The following is a 19,555-nucleotide window of genomic DNA, read 5'->3' as shown; positions in this document are numbered from 1 at the left end:
AAAGCCCAACCACACTTAATGGGTTTCTTGCCCTACAACCGCCCCATATTGTACAATACAGACTCTCTCAATGTCAGCTTGTCAGCGAGTACTCTGAGGGCCTGACTCCATCCGACTCCCCAGCACACAGAGGTCCTGCCACCTCATGACACACACACACATATACCCGCACACAAACAAGCCTCTGGCCCCCTACTCCCTTCCCTCTCTTTCAGTGGCCTCTGACATAGATCGCCATGGTGACATCAGTCAGCCCCGTTGGCATGGTGACCCGTCCATCACCTAGTCAGGTCACCTTGGCTCGCCCCAGCACCCTACTGGGAGTGGTGTGTGTGTGTGTGTGTGAGCTTGCTTATCTGGCACTTCTCCAAACCTCCTGGCACTGTGCCACTGCCCTCCCACTACTTGACGGTCCGTCTGTCTTCTTTCTCAATTCCTTCTCTGTTACTCTACTCATCACTTTTTTTTTAAACTCTGATTTGGGCAACTCAAAAATCCAACACTGGAGAAAGTCTAAAGAAAATATTAAAGTTGCAGATGTGTGAGTCTGTGTGCATGTGTGCAACGAAATTGCGTTGTGTTTGCATGTGGATCAGTTCTCAGCGAGGTTACATAACAATACAAAGGGCAGCCATCTGCTTCACCCTGGCCCTTGGGTTAGCAGTGAGGCTTAATCCCCTATATTGTTTGTGTGTTTATGTGCATGCACGTGGGTGCGTGTGTGGGTGTGCGTAATCTGCCTGCGTTTTCATAGCACTCGAGTGGGCAAGTTGGTAATCTCGCAGGGCCAGGCCAGAATGAGATTTAATCCTAGTTGATAACCTCCCTCTCTATTTTCCCTCATAGGTTATCTATCCAGTTATTCAATAATCTTTACTATACATTTCCTTCCTACTTACTTTCCCCCAAAAAAGTCACAGCTATGTTTCCTCACTGCACAGATCCCCATCTCTAAGTTTTCAAAGAATGTGATAAAATCTTTTCTTCTATTCTACTTCTAATCTTTCTTCTCTTTCAACTATCAAATTATAACAATCACTTAATCACTTAATCAAAACAATAATTGACTTATTAACTGATAATGAAAATAACTGTTCGTTGTAGCCCTAAACTCTGATCTTCTCTGCATCCCTGTGAAATCTGCTCCATTCCCTTATGGGCCTTTGATAACATAATATTCCCTTCAATTAGAGGCAGTCCCCCAGTGTAATGTGGCCTGGAGTTTCAAAGGCCCTGTGAGACAGTGAACAGTGGATGAGTCAATGAGGAGCATCAAAGCCAGGAGGAACAGGCTTACCTATCTCTCTTCTAAAGGTCTTTCTACCTTTCTCTCTCTCTGATCACAGCTGTTGGGGAAAATGATGAACCCTGCAGCCATTATTGGTATGAAATGAGAAATGCAGGATGGGAATATCAACAACATTTAGAGACAGAGAAAATCTTTTGAGTAGAAAGATTGTTAGCAAGCTTCTATTCAATTACCAGTGGAGTCATCTGCCCTTACAGATATTCAGTATGTTAGTTACCATGGTGACCATACATGGCTATAATGGTGTCCACCAATGAGGGCAACAAGGTACTGAAGCAAGCAGGTGCAGTAATACACACACAGGGTATATAAATAACTGACACTCCCACTCTCCTACCAGTATGTGCGAATCAAGAAGAGCATCTTCTTGTACTTAAGTATGATTCGAATATACTTTATGATAATGTGCATGCGTGTGTTTGAGTGTGGCGCGTTGCATGGACGGGTGGGGTTACGGGGGAGTGACTGAATACAAGCAGAGGGGGGTCTGACTTCAGCATCACTGTCTAGATTGGAACCACTCGCTGTGAGATGCTGACATGCTGTCTGAACTCACCGGGTGTGCCACCACGTGGTGTGCTTGCATGTGCTTGGTGTGTGTGCATGTGTGTGTGTGAAAGTGACTATATTAAGCATCAGTAAAGTGGCTTTGTGACAGATCATTTCTACAGAGCAAAGATGTATTTCCCCCTTATTGACTAACCTATGAGCCAGGCTACAGGCAGCATTTGTGCATTACAGTGAGAGACCAGCCAGACAGTGCAAACTCACACACACACACACACACACACACGCACAATGACAGCATCATACAAAGCCCACCAACAAAGCCATCTGTGTGGGCAACATCAGGTGTGACATTTCTGACAGGTAAAGAGGTTTGAGACGATAAGTGCTGGTGCATACGCAACAAACACCAACACACACACACACACACACACCTCCTCTCACTCTGTACATTGCAACCTATACAAAAAGACTTTAGGCCACTGATAAAAGCCTAGTATTGCATGTGAGAGAAAAGAAAGCATTAAAAGAAGGCCGGGGGAGTAGGCAGTCAGGTGGCGTTTGTGCTTACTGAGCACACAACATTATGTGCACCCAGGCCTTTCCACTTCAGTATTAGGTAAGGCTGCAGAACACAGAGATAACAATACCGGTGAAAGGGAAGAATTACATTTACAGCTTTATTGATTGCATGCAAAGAATAGGATTGAGAATCAAAGACATGAGAGAGGGGAGTACGATAATCTTGCAAACAGCCATTTGAGGTGTGAAGAACAAAAAAAAATGTCAGCTGGGAGGAACAACAAGGACATGAAAACAAAGATATCTAGAAAGAGAGGGGGTTTGGATGAAGATACTGTAGGTAAGGAAGAGATGGAAGGACGGGGTCATTCTTGTGCTCCATTTCATTAACTGCACAGCGATAAGTGAGGATATCATGGAGAGCAAAGAAAGGGAGAGATGTTCACCGGGGATCCCATTAGGCAGAGAAAGGGTAATACAGAGAGATGGGGGAGGAGAAAAATAGCAGGGTGACGCTGAAAGGCACAGAGAGAGTGGTGAGGGAGGTTGAGGACAGGAGGGAAGAGTTGGACAGGCAGAAAGAAAAAAAAAAAAGGAGAATGAAAATTGGGGAGGGGTGAGGAGAGCGAGGAAGAAGCTGATGGAAAAAGGAAAGTGAGTGGAGCAGAAAAAAGCACCTTTGAAAAAGAATGAGGTTGGTAAAAGCCATTAAAAAGACCTCAGCTCTTAGTTCGGTCTCGTTCCTGCGCTGGACGGAGGATGTGGATTTAACTCATACCACCACAGGCTTGGGGAATTTGGGGAACCCCAATTACAGCAAGGCGACTAGTGTTTTTAATATGATGGGGATCATTTGCAATTTTTGATTAGAAATATGTAAGCAGTCAGGCATTTAAAAGCTATTACACATCCAAATAAAATAATATCTCGTAGGCTAATGTGGCTTGGCTTAATTAACTTGTTTTTACTAACTGGCTGAACTAATATAAACGCAGACCATTATTTGTATTATTATAATTGGGCTAATCATTCATCCAAATGATTAACATTTAAGGAGCTTTGGAAGTTAAATATTGATTTTGTCAAATAATGCTAACACATGACTTTCCTTTCCTATCACGGATGAGTCGTCCATTGTCCTGTGTCTCTAGAGACTATTTTAGTAATTTAATAACAGCCTTGCAAAATGATAAAGGCTTATATATCATAAGAGAAAGATATAAAAGCAAACATGGCTGTTTGAAATGATATGGTGAATAGCCAACAGAGGCTTTAAGGCACATTTAAATTTGCCCTGCAACGCACTGCAGATAAATTAGGCGATCCATCACCTAATGCTTTTGCTAATAGCCGCATATTTGACTGTTTAAATAACTAGCTGTGCAGGTTTAAAATGAGTAAGAGCTGTCCTTTGGGAGAGCGCTACTGTATTATAGAATACACTCCAAGACTCACTAAAAACCTGCAAAACCTCTATTTTAAGACAGAGCATGGTTCTGTGGTCCTGTGAAAGACAATGAAATCAAGGATACTCAGATCCGATGAAGCCATTAAGCTGGAGAAAGAGATTCCCGGACAGAGAAGAGGGGAAGAAAGGCGGTTCCTTCTCTATCTCCAGTTATTATGGCATCCATCTCAGATGGAACATGTCTGCTGGGTTCTTCTCGGCAGTGCTCTGCTCATCTCCTCATCACTGACAAAGTTTCTGGCGTCCTCAGTGGGACAGCATGTTGAGGAGGAGGAGAACCTGATGAAGGTTAAGCCCAATAAAAAAAAACCCTTTCGTAATCACTGTCATTAGCTCCACAGGCACTTCTGAGTCCATCACCTCTGGCCCTCAGAGATTAAATCACACACAAACTAATATGTACACACGTGCATATATGCACTTGCAAATATGTAAAAAAAATATATATTAATTATATTATATTCACATAGGATATACTCTCTCTGCTCCACTCAAGTCATTATGGAGTGTTCTGCATGTTTGGCTGATGGTGATTAGGAAACAGCATTACAGCCAAAGCAGCTTCATCCAGTTTATCAGATCCCTAGCACTGAATAATCTGGCCCTAATTAACCCTTGTTGGGAACATCTGCATGCATGTGCACATGTGCGCAAGTGGGGATATATGAATGCTTGTGCTGTAAGTTAAGTGTGAATTTTCAATGGGCTGCAAAGCAACTAAAGTAACTAACAACCCCTGTGTTTGAGGTTGGAACGAACGGCCACTATACACACACTGAGGGCCACGAAACTGCACACACACACTCACATCCAATCAAGTAGAAAGCCCTCCTTTTCAATGGTTGAAATACTTTAAAAACAAATTCAAATAACACTAAAAACACGAGCTGCCTAGAAGCTGTTTTTTGAAATGAGTACCATTCGCTTGCTTTAGCCATTAAGCTGTAAAAGCGCCCGAAGGGAGATCGGAATCACTTTACGGAGGACTACTTATGTACAGCCAATAGATAAAAAAGACCCAATGACCGACCCTCTCCACCAACCTCTCTTTGTCCCTCTGTAGGTAATCAGAGACCACGGTGTGTGAGGTGCATCTAAAGGCAAGGGCCACGTCAGGCAGAGAGCCTGCGTGTGAAGCAGAGGGGGCCTGAGCTGAGCCCTGGGACCCGCTTAATGAATCACTCCGTAGTCTGGACACACATCCTCAGCCCCAGGAGACGGCCTCTGTGAGCTTTCAGTACTCATCTCTCATCTCTACATGGGACTTCTCATACGCGACATAGAAACAGCTACAGTATAATTCACAGGGAACAAGAGCACTTCATTAAAGAGCTCTTCAAAGGGGACAGGGGCAGGAGGGAGGGTCTCTTCCTAAAGTCAAACAAGATGAGGGCGGTATATTAACTACCTCTCCTGGACAAGTGGGAGAATTAAGGACACAAGCTATCACCTGGGGTTTTTTTTTTTTTTCAAAGTTTAGCTCTCCTTTCATTGCGCTAGTTTGATATACGGTCTGCAGTATATGTTTCAGAAAAAAAGACAGGTGCTGTGTATGCATTTTGGTTCGTGTCCACTGGCGCTCAGCCTATAGTGCGTTTAGGGCAGAGAGAATGTGTCTTTTAATTAAAAGGTCTGCTTGATTTAGAGTTGCGCTCGGGGAGAGGCGAACATAGAAAGAAAGAGGGAGAGCAGGGATGAAATAAGAAGAGAGGAGGCCCCGAGCAAGGCTTTTACACACACACACACACACACACACACAGACAACAAGTGCATCTCCCTCTGGCTTAATGAGCCTCATCTAGCCTGGACTCTTCATCAGCTGGGATGGAAAATTCTGAAATAACAAATCATTATGTCGGCTCAAATCACGTCTGTCTGCAGGTGTGTGTAAATGTATTCCTCTGCGTGTCTGTGTCTTGTCTGGCTGTATTTGTCAGTGCTAAGAGAGAGATCAAAAACTGCTGATACACAATCGAGGATATGCAAGAATATAGAGCTGGGCGCACACACACACAAACACACACACACACACACACACGGGAAGACAAACACGCACACTGAGCTCCTCCAGGTAAAGGTTTGAATATTTCATAAAGTCTCATTAAGGAGTGAATATAAGAGGTTGAAGTATAATGACACTGGCAAAGACAGAGTAATAAATTCAGGTCCCATGCAAGCCTAATCAGCCCAAGTCGTACAGACACAATCACAAGCTTAAGGGCATTAGAAACAACATAAAATGTTCCCCACGTCCACCTCCGAACACAAGGCTTCTCCTCAGCCTGACTAAATTTTTAAAGTGTTGTTTTTTCTCTTGTAAAACACAAGCATGTCTCTACATTGCCCATTAGGAGGAATGGCGTAGTGGGCTGTACTTATCTATTCAATTTATTTCTGTGTACCTTATTTCAGACCAAGGAATATAGAGGGAAAAACATTTGGTACTAGTCTTTGTATCATATCATTGTAACCTGAATATCTTTGTGTTTTGAGCTCTTAGTCACACAAAACAATATATTCAAAGACAGCACACCTTGGTCTCTATGAAAATGATTAGCATTTTTCACATTTTCTTACTTAGCAGTTAATCTAAAAACTAATACATTAAATAATCATCAATTGCAGCACTAGTAGACATACAGACAGAGAGACAGACACATTGACACATATATACACACTTACATATTCTACAATAAAACTCATTACTCATTTTTGACATATCCTTCCGTACCAACGTCTGTATATCCCATTTTCCAAGGGATCGATTATGTTATTCTCTCCCAGATCTGCAGACATTTATATAATCTTAAAAACAACAAAAACAATTTGATGGAGTTCTTCAGTACTGAATTATGCTAACAAACAAACAAACAAGCTACAAGCCTTGTGTTATAAGTCTTAAAAAAGTATAATGGAAAAAAGTGAAAAGCGCATGAAAATGACATACTTGTATCAATGCCCAGTCACGATTGCCATCTTATCCCCTGTGGTTTGGCTACGTGAAGTATAATGATAACACTGTCAAGTCTTCAGCTTCAGCCCATAAACACATGATACGCTTCTTCCATTAGACATACACTTTAGCCCATTTACACACACAGTTTGTGTGTGTGATTTGCTATTTTTAATGCAACAAAAATGTTTTCTATGGCTCATTATCACTATTGTATTTAAACAAAAAGCCATAGCCATTATATGTGACATGTCATGTGTGTATGAAGGTAATGCTTCGTGAATGTGTTTTCTTTTTACATTGATATTTGTTCGTGTATGTGTGTGAAACTGAATGAATATACGTGCATACTGTATGTGTCATGACCTTGCGTGTCCACAGATTGGCAGGTATATAATGCAAGGGAGTGTATATATATATATATATAAAGATTTAAATGAATTCCTTCTGCTGTTGTGCCGGCCAACAACGGACTGGCTTACCCAGCCCGATTTGCTGCCTGTGAGATATAATCATCCTGCATGAAATGAGCCCTACCTTAGCAGAATAGTAGTACGAGGCCTGGAGGCTGCAGGGGAATACCTCCATTAGGTATGAGACGAGGAAACTTGGGAGCAGGAGGAAGAGGGGTCAAGAAGGAAGGGGGTGGCAAGACAAGTAGGAATAGAGGGTGCTAATGGATACAGAAATAGAAAAGAAGGAGTGGGCTGAGCTCCATCTATTACAGTAACCACAATAAACAACCTCTGAGATTGGATGTATAGAAAGGAAAGCAGTTTGGCTGATATTTTTTTACACGAGGAATAATCGCCAACATATTATATGTTATTTTCAGTCATTCTGACAGGGCAAACAGCAACATTTTCTACTGACATGTTCTGTACTGAATTTAAATAAATAAATAAATTTAAAGGCAGGATGTCAGTTTCATCAAATATTTAATGAGTGAGGTAAAGTGCTATCCTAAACTCATAAGCCTAAAACAATGTCAATACTATTTGTTTGAGTGACATGGTCTACATGCTGTGATGTAAATGTCTGCCAGAGGCACCATGACGATGTTCTCTGTACTCTCTGCTGTGATGTACTGAAACAAAGCAAAAACAAAAAAAAGATGCAGTGAGCAGATACAAAATAAACCCAGAGGAAGCTGCTGCTGCAGGTCCAACAAAGCAAACAGGTGGAGAGTGCACTACACAGAAGAGAGAAGTAACTGTCATAATGATTACAATAATACGCTCGCATGAGTCATGAGGTGCCACACGCTGGGCTGCATATGTCGTCAGTTTTTCTAAAACCCACATAGGCTTGTTGTCGCAGAGACACTGACACAGACAAATGGACATGGACATTGTTGGCTCACATTCATGCTCTCATTATACAAAGCATAATACATCAAAAAAGCACTGAGGACAGCTGCTGACCAGCCAAAATAACTTCCACTAACAGAGCCACACTCTGCCCTCAGCATGTGAAATGGCACATGAAAATGTGTTGGAGTGTTGCTATGGCTACTGACTCTTCATATCAAAGCAGTGAGACCGCCAGTCTATAAAAACATGTATAAGAGAGCAAGTCACTACATCAGCTACATCAATACGGTTGTGTGGATACTGACTGCATGAAATAGTTTGCAAAGTGCCTGCACTGACAAGTAAACTCTTGAGAGGTTAAACAGAGGACGGGATTGAAGAGTAGAGGAACAAGCTTCCTAAATGTCCTAAAGGCATGTGGATGTGTATATGTGTGCATCCTCAGGCACAGTACTGTGAGCAGTTCTTCCTTCTGTGGATGCATTTCCTCCAGTGATGACGTCAGAGCTCTGCTGCAGTCAGAGGGAGAGCTGGGATTCCTGCAGAAACTAAAAAAAACATTCACTCTACTGCTGCACATTCCCGTGTCTATGTGTGTATGTGTGCTTTTGCATCATGTGAGGGTGCGACTGTGGTTGTGTGAGCTGGATTTGAATGATAATAGAGGCACTGACCCTGAGAGATGCTTTACCGCTGTGACTCTTTTTCTCACTCAGAAACCATCTCCTTTCGCGAGCCTGCCCCCGCCCCCCTTCTCTCTGTCTCTCTCATGTTCATCCGTGTCCCATGAGTTACATCTCTCAGACACTGTTATGTATCGGCAGAGAGCCCGTAAAACAGGCGCGCACTGTGCACACTAAAACACTAGCATTCAGTCAAGTACACACACACACACACGCACACACACACAAACACACTCACACCCAACATCAGCAGCCACCTCAGAAATAAGCAGCTTTTAGCGATGAATAAAAAAAAAAAAAAGTCAACCATCTGGGATAAAGAGATGAAACCTTCGCCTACTTCATCGCTCTTTCCCTTAATCACTCCATCAACTGTTCCATTAGTCAGGAAAGAGCGCAAAAAAGGGAGAAGGACATAAGAAAAGGTACCAAGACAGAAAAAAACTAGGTTAAAAAAAAAAAAAGAGCAAAATGAAGACTGAAAAAGAGAAGGAAAAAAAGAGATCAAATACGTTTTTGACACCTGAAAAGACATTTGTTTTGCAGTAAGTGCAGAGTGCACTCACTGGGTTGTAAAAGGCCAAAAGGTCATTTAACTGATGGATTATCCTTCTGCGCAAAGGCCTTCATTACAGCTCCTGACCTCACAGGAGTGTGGATTTGGATTTACTGACTCAGGTGTTTAGCGCACTGAATGGAAAAGCACACTTATCATTATTCATTACAAAACAAGTATGAGTTTTGGATTGTCTGGCCTGTTTCTATAAACCTGCCAATGACAGAGGAATGGATGAAGATGTAATATAGAACTTGCAAAGTGTGAATAGTTCAATGATGCGTGAAAGATTATGAACACAACACCTGATCTCTATACAGAGTGATTCTGCATACACTGCAGCCTCCCATTCAAAGACGTTACATCACAATACAGAGCTGAAAGCTTGTTGGTGAGCTGCCAGCCAATAGAAATAGGGCAACATCCAAATGGGAGAGCGTGCTGGCCGTATTAAAAGATTTATGCTGAAATACTTTCACAAACCAGTACAGCACTACAAGGCCAGAGATTTGGAGGAAAGTAGCACAGGCTGAACCAACAATTCAGGCCAGATGGGTAAAACCACAAGTATGATATCTCCCTGTGATCTCATTTCATCCTTATACATAGTCATGATAGAAAATTTGACCTGGCAGCAGACTCAAAGCACTGACCCATTCTCTGATGAAGTGGCAACGCAGGAAAAGCAAACAGAAGAAACAGTTTGTCTTGGCCGGACCACTGATGCAGTAACACCTGTGATCCAGGTGGTTTTCCTGTAAACTGGCAACAACACTTCCAACCGTCATCAGAACAGCAAACTGAACCTGCCCTCCTTTCTCTCTTCATGAATAAAAGACTCCTTGATGTTCCCAGATGAAATAAAATAAGTCGAGCTGGCAATCATATTGCTGATTCTCTTTAGCATGGCCAAGTGTCAGAAGTCGGTGCCACAAACACAAGCAGCCAGCGCAGGTTACTGGTTTGTGACCAGTCATGCTCATCTAACCTAATCTCACTGAGGGCTGTCTGCTTCACTTCACATGCCAAGCCACATCTCAGGTGTTTCAGGCACGGGCGACACAGCTTGCTTCATAGCCTAAAGTGCTGACAACAGAGCGAGTGGCAGTGAAAACTCTGAATGCATCACAGTTACCCTGCCCCTGCCATCTGGGATGCGCTGCACACAGTAAATGAGCGCACATTTTCATTCATGTACTTTTCCTTGGAAAACAGTCCAAGGGGAGTTGCCAGCAGGTCTGCTGAAGCAAAGGCAGCGTTTCATGTAATTTAAAAGTCATTCATTCACTGTATTCACACTGGAGAGGCAACAATACTTCAGTAAGTAAAACTGATATTTCCTTAATAGCAAGGCATCCCAAGTGAAACGGCCAATTTAGCCAAATATGTAAATTTAAGTAAGTTCTGTACTTCAGTAGAAAATTGCTTCTGTGTGCATTTTCTTAACATGTTCAATCTCTATTAGTGAATGAATATTCAATTTTAAAAAATGTAAACAATGAACAAATATATCCATTAAAGGTTGAAGCATGAACATCTTAGAATGCAATCCATTACCAAGAAAAAGTGTTAAATAAACCATATTAGGCAGATTTTACAGGAAATATTAGCCAACATGACAGAAAATCTATTATATATAGAGATAACTTAATTGTTTAAATCTATATCCTGTAACGCAGGCCTGTGACAAAAACAGCTGTCTGAACAGCATAAGTGGGCTGCAGCAGTCAGAAAACTGTACCAAAGTCAAGGTCACTGGCCCACCCATCTATTTGATAATGGATAAGGTACAGCAGGGCAGACAGCAATGGGGGGATGAGCACAGAGCTTCCCCCCTGATCTGAGGACAGCCTGCCAAGGCTAGCTGAGCTGACAGCAACTAAAGCCGAGGCTCCCCACATGTGCTAATCTCCCAGATTTAAATGGGAACATAGCACACAGCGCAGAGCACAGAGCAGGGCAAGCCTGTCTGATCCATGACCGTATGTCTGAGCACACGCACACGCACACAGCAGGCGCACACATACACATGCAGAGCACATGTGAAAACACAGTTATACATTCATTCACATACTCATTACCACAGTCACATGTACACAGAAATAAGTCAGATAAAGACCAACTCGCACCGACAGAGGATGATGTTCACTTCAGATTGCAACGACTTAAAGAGCGAGAGGGAGAGAAATTAAAGCACCAGAGGGAGAGAGAGAACAATCATCAGTGTAAACAAGAGAAGAGAAGAGAAGAGAGTATTCCCTTTCTCTCTTCATGAAGGCAGACTGGGAACCAGCAAGAAGCAGGGAAACCATGACAACCAGACAACCAACCTTGGCAACCAACCCAGCGTTCTCACAGTCAGAGCCAGACAGGCGGCTCAGTAAGGGTTAATCTGAGCTGGGTGAGCGAGGGGAGAGAGAGAGAGAAACAGGCTGATTAAGCCTACTGCTGTGTGCGCAGACGTTTAATATACCGTTTGTCTTAAATGGCCCACATTGACAAAAAAGACAACTGACTTAGAGACCAGCTGACTGGGGCTGGTACAGGGGATGTCTGGAAGCAAATCACCGCTCATATTTTATTGAAGCAAACAGTGTGAAGTCATATAGACATGTAGCAATTTGGATCGCTGGTGAAAAGCGAAATGGTGTGGTCCTGCTTCCGTTCTCTGTGCTGCGCTGGAAAACTAATACAGTGAAATTCTAAATAGCATGAGGCGATAACACATTACACAAAACACAGCAGCCGAGCAGGGCCAGGGACCTCAGTGGTAGAGAGACAGAGACAGGCAGGGAAAGATTGTGTTTGTATGAGTATGGAAGTGTGTGTGTGTGTGTGTGTGTGTGTGTGTGTGTGTATGTGTGTGTGTGTGTGTGAATGAGGGAAAATGAACCCTGGAACCATGTAGTCCTAACCTGATTCTCCACGCTATATGACATGGCAGAGAGACACTGACAGTGGATGCGTACAGTTTGGATGAAACCCAAATAGGATGCGATGGGGCCTGTCCAAAAAAATACACACATAAATACACACACTCATTCACGATCGCCTGCAGAGACCGCTCCAGTAATCCTTCACTTATTCACTGACCTCCCATCTAAAGATCGAGCCCTTTTCTCCTCTGGGGGTCAGCAATAGAGAGATGAAAATCAGGGAGGAGGGAAGAATAATGAAGAGGATGATCGATACTTTGCCTTAATTAATAACCTCCAGTGCAGTCAGAACATTCAAGATCGCTTCATGCTCTCAGTTCAAGGTTTTTTTTCTTCTTTTCTTCTTCTGCTACCCCTCTTTCTCCTTGCCCTCCTCCTCGCCCCCACTTCTCCACCTCTTTCCTCATCATTAATCTCTGAAAATCGTTGGCTACATACATTCCTCCCAATCGATGCAATTCCACCGAGGTCTTGTCTGATTTACCACATGGCTGAATCCCTGTATGAATCTTGACCGGCCAGTGGAAGAGGGAGAGAGAGGGAGGGAGGTGGATGAGAGGAGCACTAAATGACAGAGACCATCATCATTATATAACCTCAGTCAAAGTCAGAGATGGTGAAGAGACAGCAGGGTGAGTCCTGGTTTGATTGACTTAAGGCATAGTTTGTGTGCGTGCATGTATTGGCCAAAAAATGGTCCTGCCACACTGATGCAACAGTGCTCCTACACAGATGCATGCACATCAGAAGGTATATACCAGTATTATTGAACGTTTTTTGATATGTGGGATTAAAGTATTTTTAATATTTTGAAGTATGGCTTTTTATATTAATGTTTTTTTTCCTCAGTGTACCTGTTTTGTTCTGTACTTTTTATTAAACTGCTAATTGTTCATCACCCTAGGTGTTTTGGTTGGTTAACTACACTTACCATTATAGAGCTTGTCAGGCTATTGTTTTCCATGATGTGTGAATATGTGTGGGTTTTCATTTCTCAAACACGTTCACCAGACGAAGATCCAAGCAGGATCAAAAATGTTGTTAGTATTAAACTTTTGTGGCATGGAGCAAGCTTCTGCCCCTTCTTTCATTGCACCAACAAGATGTGCATATAATTGCTCTCCTTCAATCGTATATCCATGAAAGCTGGCAAATAGACAGCATATGTCTCAGCTGAGGCACAGACACACTTACACATACACTCCCACCATTTAGGCGACATTTCGGGGCTGAGGGCTCACGGCTTTGGCTTTAGCCAGACAGTCAAACAGCTGAGACTATGCAGGCTTGGCTTCCTGCTCCACAGCTCTGATCCAGCTTGCTAACACAGGGTGCAACCCAGCTGGGAGTAATATGGCACAGCCATTGGGTCAAGGCTTCTCTGACATGAATCTCCAAAAAAGCCCACTGAAACATGAACCTCTCATTGCAGCCTTTTATTTATTTCCCTCACTAGCCAATTTTAGGTCAAAGCTGCCAACTTTTTCTGGGTAATCTTGTGAACGCAGGAGAGACAGACACCTGTGTTTAAGTTCAACATGGATATCAAGATTATCTTAATGGCACAGAGGCTACAGGTCGCTGAGAATTTGAGCACATGCACCACTTACAAGCGACATACACGTATTTGCTCACAGATGCATTTAGTTTCTGTGGATTCGCCAAGTGGCTTTTCATTGACAGCATCGACTGAGCATTCCCTCCTCACTTGTCATCATCAGGAATATCATGTGCTGTGAAACAGTATGGATATCTTCCACCAGACAGGAAATCTTTAGGAGTGCCCATTGATCTGAATCAACCACTCCGGCTCACCAGCTATCAATCAACGTCGAATTAACGGTTTTACGTTACCGTGCAATGTACCAGACTCCCAGAACGTCAAGTTAAATTGTGCACGTGTGTGCATGAGTAAATAAATGAAAAGAAAGACAAACGCGAGCTCTTCTTTCACTCTCTCATACACAGACGCACAACCACGGCCAAACAGGCAGTGAAACTCACAGTAAGAGTTCAAACCGGCAAACCCTTCGCTGACACGGAGACAACAAAAACAGCTGGATGTTGGATTAAATGCCTTGTAAACCCGGTGAACTCAGAACAAGAACTCTCCAGCAGATAGACAGAAACAGAGAGTGCTAAACAGGGAAAGGGAGGAAGACACAGCATCACAGGCAGCTTTTTGTCAGATAAACAGTCAATATGAAAGCCCCTGAAGCACAGATGATTTCATTCTCTAAACGTCAATCAAAGAATCAAGGAGCCTACATATCAACCTCCAACTCTCAGCCTTTCAATATCCAAGTCTCGCAAAAAAACAGGGACTTACTCTGGATTAACAGGCAGTGTTTTCCAGACAATAGGCCTCTATGCCACTAATCAACAGCCTTCAGGAACAAAGTCAAGGCAGAGCAAGGCAGTGTTTTCCGACGCATTAGTGGAACAGAGCGGTGATTCAGCCCATCTTAAGTCACTGCACTGGCAAAAACACAAATCCACAATCTCCAGCTTTGTCAAACAAAGCTTCAAGATTGTGGATACAAGAAGGCTGTTACTCCAAACCCTACTGTGATGGAGACGTTCAGGGGGAGTTATGAATTTGAATAAATGTTGCCTCAGTTGTCAAGCTGCCGTAGCAAAATATACATTATGTAGAACATTATGCAACCTAACAGATGACACATGGAGTTAATTCAGGGTTTGACAGAAAAAAAACCTGCATGTTGTAGGCAGACTATTTTGACTCAGCAGTAGACGCTTTCAAACAAATCTTAGACAGTACGGGACCTATGCAAACCATCTCACGGACACAATGCTCCGGCCAGTTTCCAACAGTTAAGCACTATAACTCTGTCTTTGGCTTGAAAATGGCCTCCATGCTTCTGTGGCTTCAGCCCCAATCAGTGGCCAGCCATGCAGACACTCCACATCTACAGACCCCCATCAAGCTCCGATGCACACCTGGCAAAGAAGGAATCACACAAAGATCTGCAGAATCCAGAGAGAGAGCAATAAAACTGAACGGAAACAAGCAGAGAGAGATATGAGGCATATCAAAGACTGACAGTCTGACAAAGTCTGTTGTACACTGAGCACACACTTATCAATCTGCTCCGACTAGAATAAAAGATATAAAAAGATGCATCCTACTGTTAATACTGTGCTTGTGACATTGTGGCAGAACTGCACGTGTACGTGGATTTGAATTTCTACAGAAACATGCTAAGTTGCTAAGCTAGAGTGGGCAAGCCCGTGATACCTTTGGGCCACGTGAGTGCGTGAGTGGGAGCCGAGGAGACTTTGGTTGTGTGGGGATTAGATCAGGAAGCCAAACCAGAACCACGGTGGAGGCCATGTGTGTGTGTGTGTATGTGTGTGTGTGTCAGGACAAGGCCTAATCACTTAATGAACACGGAACAGCATTGCTCCTCTGAGCAGGACAGCCAGATCAACCAGAGGCCTTCCGCTTTCTCCTTTCTAATAATACCAGCCAACCGTAGCCTGGGAAAGCTCACAGGGGATTTAGCCCACTGGACGGTCCCAGCTGCCACTCATGATCGAGCATGGCCCATTGGGCGCTCACATTTGCCAGGCCAACCCTTTCCGTGGGGCCTGGGAAAGAGATCTGACAGATTAACGAATGGTTAATGGGCGAATGGGATATTATGCACTGTCATTAATCTAAAATAGGCTTGGCATGGACTAGCTACACAGACGCCAGTAGCCAAATGATTTTTCGAACACAGAACACACACACACACACTCACATAACGCTGGTCCCTGTTATTGCTGCACATTTCAAACATGGAAATGTAATTGGAAAAACCAGGCCAAAAGCTTTCAAACGGAATACATATAATTTATTTAGACATTTCTTCCTCTGTGAAACATCGTTGAAATTCTCCAAATTGAAAGTCAAAACAATTTGAAGCGTGAGGCTCAAGTTGCTTGACACAAGTCATGATCCAAGCTGACCTGTCGCTTGCTGCGTTTCCATGGGTCTGACATCTGAGGCTCGCAAGAAAAATACACTCTAAATCCGCCTCAGCGCTCACGTAAATACATCCTGAGCCATAGATGATCTCAGATACACTATATCATTAAACGTCTGTGCCCAGCAGACCGTAGTGCCAGCTCTCTACCGCCATAAACAGCCATTAGACTCTCCTGAGCGCTTTTTGAAATAAAGTGTCTGGCTGTGAGTGAGAGATCCTCCCTATAAACACAAATTAGAAAATATGAGTAACAAGAAAAAGGGAGACTAGCCAAGGTGTTTTAATACTGCATTTGTTATTAATCTGTTATGAAAGAACCAACTGGAACATAGCCTGCAAGATTAATACCCCATTGTTAGATCATACTACAGCCATCACACTGCAGACATGGCGGATATCTTGCATTGCAAGTGGAACTACAGCAACTGTGGACGCAACATGTTTTGGAACGGAGATTTGATGAGGGATGATTTGTGTATGTATTCAAAGTGTCCTGCGCTGCCCCACAGTCAGAGAGGGGCATCAGGTATGAAGGAGCACATCTCACCGACACCGCGGGAAGGCAAAGAGGCAAACTCCATTAATGAACACTGGGGGCTCGCCAGGTGACTGAAGTGACCTGGAGAATATTTCAAGAAAGCATACTGTCTGAGAGAACACACAAACATTTACACGCACACACGGCTGCTCAGCATGACCAGCTGGACCGCGTAGGGGAAGTAACGCCTATTGTAGCCGTTTTAGACAACAGATGGGAGGAAAATCTTTCGGCGGAGGAGAGGAGAGGAGAGGAGAGGAGAGAAAAACTCTGTGACTCTCTCTCCCTCTCGCTCTTTAAGGGTGGTGAGCTTACAGAGCATGCTACATCACCCCTGCCATCTCTGCCTACACTGGGCTGTGCCTGCCTCTCCTTTCACATGGCTACACTGTCTGGATGGAGTTGACTCTCACTGCTCCAGCCACCAGTGGTGATGAACTACTGTATAGTACTCATACACAAACAATCCATGCCAACATCCAAGCATCGCCTTACATGGCATCAAATATTAGAGAATTTAGTCAGTTTTTACCATCAACAGCACATGTGCCGTGCAACTGTAACAAACTGCAGTGTCATTGCTGTCTGTGCAGAAATAAAGCATGTGCTCATTACTCAGGAAGCCCAGTTACATCCCCTGGAGTATATGAATATAGATCAGTGTCGCTCTTATTTCCAAGCTCTGTGAGCAGCTCATGGTGTAATCTGTCAAGGTGGGACCCTCCACTCCACTCCATAACGGAGGAAACCCACGTATTGCAGTCAGCCTATAGGAGAAACGCCTGCCTTTCTGCCTGCCTGCCTGCAGACTAAGAATAGATCAATGTATCAGGCAAATCGGGATTAACGGCGTTGTGATCCAATCACTGGACACACACACACACACACACACACACACACACAGGGCAGTCAGGACACAAAAAGTTCATTTTCATAGCCCGTCTCCCTGTCATCGCTGCTGGCGTTGGATGGTTTCCACGTTGTTCTGCTCTCTCTCTCTCTCACACACACACACACACACACACCCAGTTGAACGCCAACGCACAACCACCAACAAACCTATGTAAAGCAACATCACCTAAATCCTCCTCCCGCTGTGTGAGCAATGATTATGTCAGCTCACCGGAGAAATAACAAGCCCCCTAAAAAATAAATAAATAAATAAATTCCCCACCAGGCTTGGCAGGTGTTTGTAACTAACCGCTTAGTTATTTATCACCTGCAGACACCCAGCCAGCCAAATTTCAACTCGCTGCGGAGCGCTCCGAAAATAAATCGTGCAATTACAGAGGATGCGGTGAGCAAGCTGTCCCAACTAACCTGTCTGTCCTTTCCCGAGCGTCTTCTCCAAACGGTAAGGTCCCACGTAATTGGCATGTTGGGCACCGCTGTTGTCTTTACCGGACGATGACATGTCGAATCTGTGTGAAAATTAGACACTTTACAATAAAGCGCAGACAATTAAACACTCCTCGCTGGAGGTCCAAGCCGCTGCTTTCTTTGCTTTTACTCCACAGCCTCCTCTCGCTCTTTCTCTGGCGCTCTCTGTCTCTTTTCCCCTACCTCACTCGCTGTTTGAGGAGGTGAGCTTCGCTCTTTCTCTCCTCTTTTCCTCCTATCGCTGCAGACGAGCCGCAAGTGCCTTGAATATCATTGTCGGTGGAAGCTGCGCTGCCGCTGTGCGTCTCTGGGAGGTGCTGCGGAGCCGTCGGGGATGATTGACAGCGGAGCCAGCCAACCAGGGAGCCCATTACACCCTACGTCGCCTCCCCGTTTCTTGTTGCTGGAGCATGTTTGCTTTTCCAGAAAAAAAAAAAGTTGTAGGTTGTGATCGAGATAGTTAAACTCCACATAAACTCAATTTACTTTTAACCCATAAGAACCCACGGAGACACAGGTGTCACACGCCTTTTAAATGTTCTGCAAAGTTCCCCCACGCAGCTTTATCCTTGAATGTAACTCAAGAAGTCCCTCAGCGGCAGCTACTTAACATCTGGTGCTGTCATGTGACCCAGTGTCAATTTGTGCTCCCAGGACACCATTTTCCAAAATGTTGGGCTGCCTGATCAAAACCTGTGACTCAACGAGTTGATTTTAATCAGCTTGTTTTTCTTATTCAAAGGTAAGTTCCAAACAATTTAACAATTCTAATACTGTCCTGGATTACAAGTGACCCGTCCTGACCATATTTTATGAAAAAGTTTATATGAAACAACTGCGAAAAGTAATGCTGTCACATATATTTAACATTTAACAACAGATCTTGGACAGTAGGGATAGTATCTCAAAAATAAGTTCAGAAATGTGTTCCTTGTGGTCCATTTAGTTTTTTATCCCCCATAATTTGACTTAATGGAGAAATGGGTCAGGGGTTCTTATGGGTTAATGTAATTATTTTAGAGCAAAATGCAAAAATGCACAAAATGTTCAAGAGTGCAAAATGATAGGAAGCGATTTCTTGAAATCGCTGATATGTTTTGTTTTTTATGGTTTGTTTGTTTGTTTTTGCACAATAAAGTAATCTGCTTCTGTTCCCTCATTAGAATCAATGAGATAAATGCTAATTTAAAGATCTTAACCATTGAACAAAAGATGTCTCCTATTCACTGGAAAGCCCATTTGTAGCATAAGTGATCTGGAGGTTTTCAAGTTTTAAGTTCAAGTTTTTCAGTTTTTGAACCACGTTTGGCTTCCAAACTTGTTCGCTAAATCGAGCACAGAGCATCTTCATCAGATGCTCGTGACAACAGTCTTCTAGTGCTGAAGTCTGCATAC

The 19,555-nt window shown here is 43.5% G+C and overlaps 1 protein-coding gene across 1 annotated transcript in view; it reads right to left on the bottom strand.

Moving 5' to 3' along the window:
- The window catches only part of brsk2a (BR serine/threonine kinase 2a), a 168,780-nt gene extending 150,586 nt beyond the window's left edge, over positions 1–18,194 (bottom strand). Inside the window, exon 1 of the mRNA XM_070830140.1 lies at positions 18,101–18,194. Within this exon, the coding sequence (XP_070686241.1) occupies positions 18,101–18,194 (94 nt within the window). The remainder of the gene's footprint in view (positions 1–18,100) is intronic.
- Positions 18,195–19,555: the final 1,361 nt, after the last annotated feature.

The sequence above is a fragment of the Pempheris klunzingeri genome, chromosome 5 (genome assembly GCF_042242105.1).
Source record: "Pempheris klunzingeri isolate RE-2024b chromosome 5, fPemKlu1.hap1, whole genome shotgun sequence".
NCBI lineage: Eukaryota > Metazoa > Chordata > Actinopteri > Acropomatiformes > Pempheridae > Pempheris > Pempheris klunzingeri.
The sequence above is the reverse complement of the archived record's forward strand: the minus strand, read 5'-3'. Positions and strand labels throughout refer to the sequence as shown.